At 39.5% G+C, this 3,436-nt stretch overlaps 1 protein-coding gene across 1 annotated transcript; it reads right to left on the bottom strand.

Moving 5' to 3' along the window:
- Positions 1–1,994: 1,994 nt before the first annotated feature.
- On the bottom strand, positions 1,995–3,061 carry LOC149251911 (uncharacterized). The gene is made up of 2 exons (XM_089456592.1): positions 2,562–3,061; positions 1,995–2,415 (listed from the first exon to the last, which is right to left on the bottom strand). Exons 1-2 carry the CDS (start codon positions 2,649–2,651, stop codon positions 2,005–2,007), a joined length of 501 nt encoding a protein of 166 aa, XP_089312718.1. The 5' UTR covers positions 2,652–3,061; the 3' UTR covers positions 1,995–2,004.
- Between the last annotated feature and the right edge of the window lie 375 nt (positions 3,062–3,436).

Below are 3,436 nucleotides of genomic sequence, written 5' to 3'. Positions count from 1 at the left end.
GCTAACATCAATGATTCTAGAACATTGGTGTGGCTGTGAGACAGAAATTGCCAACAAACATGAGGTCATTTTGATGAACCTCAAATGTCATAAGATGTCTCAATTTGATGATTTCCATAGAGATTGGATGCAGCGAATCTATGAGGTGAAAGATTCCAAAAACTTGCTCTGGAAGAAGGTATATCTAGCTGCTCTACCCTCTAGATTTGTTGACTATATTAGATTGCAAGAAATTTTTCAGTTACCTTTTGAGTCTTATACATGGGGAGAAATTTATTCCCTTATGACAAAGACGCTGGTAAGTCTTTGTACCAGCTCGAAGGTAAACAAGTCTTTGGAAAAACTGTCCAGACTACCAGATAGAAAGTCCATTTGTAGCAAATATGGACTGACAATAGATGACCCATTGGTCAAAAAGAGAAAGTCTAGGAAAAGGGCCAAAAGAGAATTCAAAGAGACTTTCTACAAAAATCGAAGGGATTATCCAAAAAATAGGAAGTATTCTACAAGGGATAAAAGCCATAAAAAGAAGGGCCACTACAAATATATCCCAAAAACCCATTATTATACTCCTTCTGACATCCATTTGCATACATCCAAGCAAGAAAAATGGAACAAAATTACTTGCTGGTTGTGTGGCCAGACTGGGCATACAGCTTCAAGATGTCCCCAAGGGGAAGAATCAAAGCTTAATAAGGGAAAAAAGACAGCTGTTTATGCTCAAAAGGCTAAACAAGTTAAGAAAGAGTATTCAGGCCCAAGCTTTTGTCTGAGATGTAAATCAAAGACCCATGCTACAGAAAGGTGCCCAAATCTTATTATCAAAGACTCAGCCCAGCAGCACCAACTAGAGGAATCGTCTCTTGATTCTTTTAGCACTTCAGAAGAAGAATTTCAAGTTAATATGGGCCAGTATACTGATTCTGAATCATCTGAATGTTCTTGCTATAATTCAGAAGAATGTGCATGTCATATATTTTATGAAGATGACTCTGAATTTTTGTACAGTTCCAGTGAAGAGGAAGAAAAAACAAAGCCTCCTAAAGAAAAATTCCTAATGGCATCTGCTGAAGAAGAGGCGGAAATGAAGATTTTATCACATATAATGACAATGGAAGAAGGACCCATGAAGAACCGCCTGATAGAAGCTTTCACAGATCAGCTTAAATCAAAAGCCTCAAAAGAATCAGGTAAGAAACCTCTGTTTGTCGATGCATCCTATGAAAGGAACACTAAGTCTTTCCAAATGCATCACCATAAACCAGGGAAAGTAAGATCAACTTTGGGAGAAGTGAGTGGTGAAATTCACCAACTCAAAGCAGAGATTTCTGCAATCAAAGCTCAAATTGCAGAAATTAAGAAAGGCAAGGAGATTCAAGAAGAAAAAGAAGAAGAAACCTGGAACACAACAGCCCATAGCCAAGAAATTCAAGTTGCTGAAGGAAGGTCAGACCCAAATTTTGGCTTTCAAGATATGAGATTGTTTACCATCACATATCAGCAACATCATGTCAAGGTAAAAATATGTATCCAAGGCCAGATATTTTCTATGACTGCATTATTAGATTCTGGTGCAGATATTAATATTCTTAACATCAGAAATGTTCCAGCGAAATATTGGGTCTCTGCTGAAAGAGAAGTTGTAGGCCTAGGAAATAAGAAACTCAAATATGAAATTCCTAGAGCTTCACTATGTTTCGATACCCACTGTGTATACATGAAGTTTGCCATAGCAGACATCCCTGTTGATTGTATATTAGGGGATGTCTTTTTAGCTGCGGTAGAACCTCATGGCTCAACCAGGTTGAAAGGAAGTAGAGCTGGTTATTTTATTTCTGTACCCACATCTAAAGGTAGAAGAAAAAGAATTGAGCTTCCTTATGTTTCAACTCCAAGAGTTTCTACAATGGTTCAACCCATTCAGAAATTAGACAAAGCAGAATCTTTGCTATCAGATCTTAAAGATCTAAAAAGATCACATTGAGAGTAAAAGAACAGCTGAAACTACCCCAAATCAAAAGAAGAATCCAAGAACTGAAAGGAAAACATGAAGCTGTCCACAATCTTAATTTCCTGAACAGTCATCTGAGTAGTCTCATCACTGTTCACAATCTCTTGTAATTTTAACTCGGTGGGACTCTCCTCAATCACCTCTTGCTGTATATGATCGGCGTTTGTGTCACAGCTGTTACTCCCACTGCAGGACTGTTCGCATTCTTTCTCTCCCTTTTCTTCTTCTGTATTTTCCTGTTTCTTTTCTTCTTCCTCTGTATTTTCCTGTTTCTGTTTCTCTTCTCCCTCTCCTTCTGGTTGTCGTGACGTTGTAGTCGACATTGATACATCGTCTAATAGAGATGATGTTGAAGCGTATCTGTCAAATATGTCCATCATTTCTGCTCCTTTCTCAAATTCGACCTGAATGCAAGCAGATTCACAATCAAATATTATTAATCGCAAAACAATTTTTCAACATAATCTCACCTACTCTACTCTGTAACCAACCTGCATCCATCCATCCATTATCGGATCTACTTAGATGAAAAGAAAGTATGAATACTTACTTGTTGGGTGTCTCGACTATAGATAACTGGTATCTGATTTTGGTTGTCCATGTCCTTGGTCCTGGGTGGATCTTTCGCCCTCGCTGACATTCATTCTCATGAGTCGCTCTGTGATGTTGCCCACATCTCGAGACAATGGTGCAGCATTACTATTATCATTAGTATAATTATTGTCCCTAAACACTCTTCCTCTTCCTCTCCCTCTGCCACGTCGTGCTTGAACAGCATTACTATATCTTCCACTGGAGCTTCTCCCTCTCCCTGCGTCGAACAAACGTCGTGGTTGGGTTTGTAATTGCAATTGTTCCTGTTGTTGCAACTGATAAAAGCCATCGGCATATGGAGGATAATAATGGTTGTTGTGAATATAATTAAGAGCATTTTCATCATAATAACCGTAATAACGGCCATATAGAGTACCGGGTTGGTTGAAATAATACCCCCCGTTATGCCCATTAATATTCACATCCATTGCAGGCCGTGGATTAGAATATGGGTACCCATTCGGATTCATATCTATTGCAGGTGGTGGAATAGGATATGTGTACCCATTTGGATTCATATCCATTGCAGGCGGTGGAGGCGGCGGATTTGGGTATATGTACCCATTCGGATTCATATCCACTGCAGGCGGTGGAGGCGTTGGATTAGGGTATGTGTACCCATTCGGATTCATATCCATTGCAGGTGATGGATTAGGGTATGTGTACCCATTCGGATTCACATCCATTGCAGGCGGTGGATTAGGATATGCATAATTTGTTTGCACATTTGTCACATGATTTAGGGTACCAGGGTAATATACGCCATTATATAAATATGGGACTCGGCCCTGCCACTGCCCCTGCCCCTGTATCGTCGTATCGGTATTTTGA

This window comes from Pinus tabuliformis, chromosome 7 (genome assembly GCF_031772625.1).
Source record: "Pinus tabuliformis cultivar Carrire ecotype Pingquan chromosome 7, CPIR1, whole genome shotgun sequence".
In the NCBI taxonomy this organism is placed as follows: domain Eukaryota; kingdom Viridiplantae; phylum Streptophyta; class Pinopsida; order Pinales; family Pinaceae; genus Pinus; species Pinus tabuliformis.
Note: the sequence above shows the minus strand (reverse complement) of the source record. Positions and strands in the feature narration are given on the sequence as shown.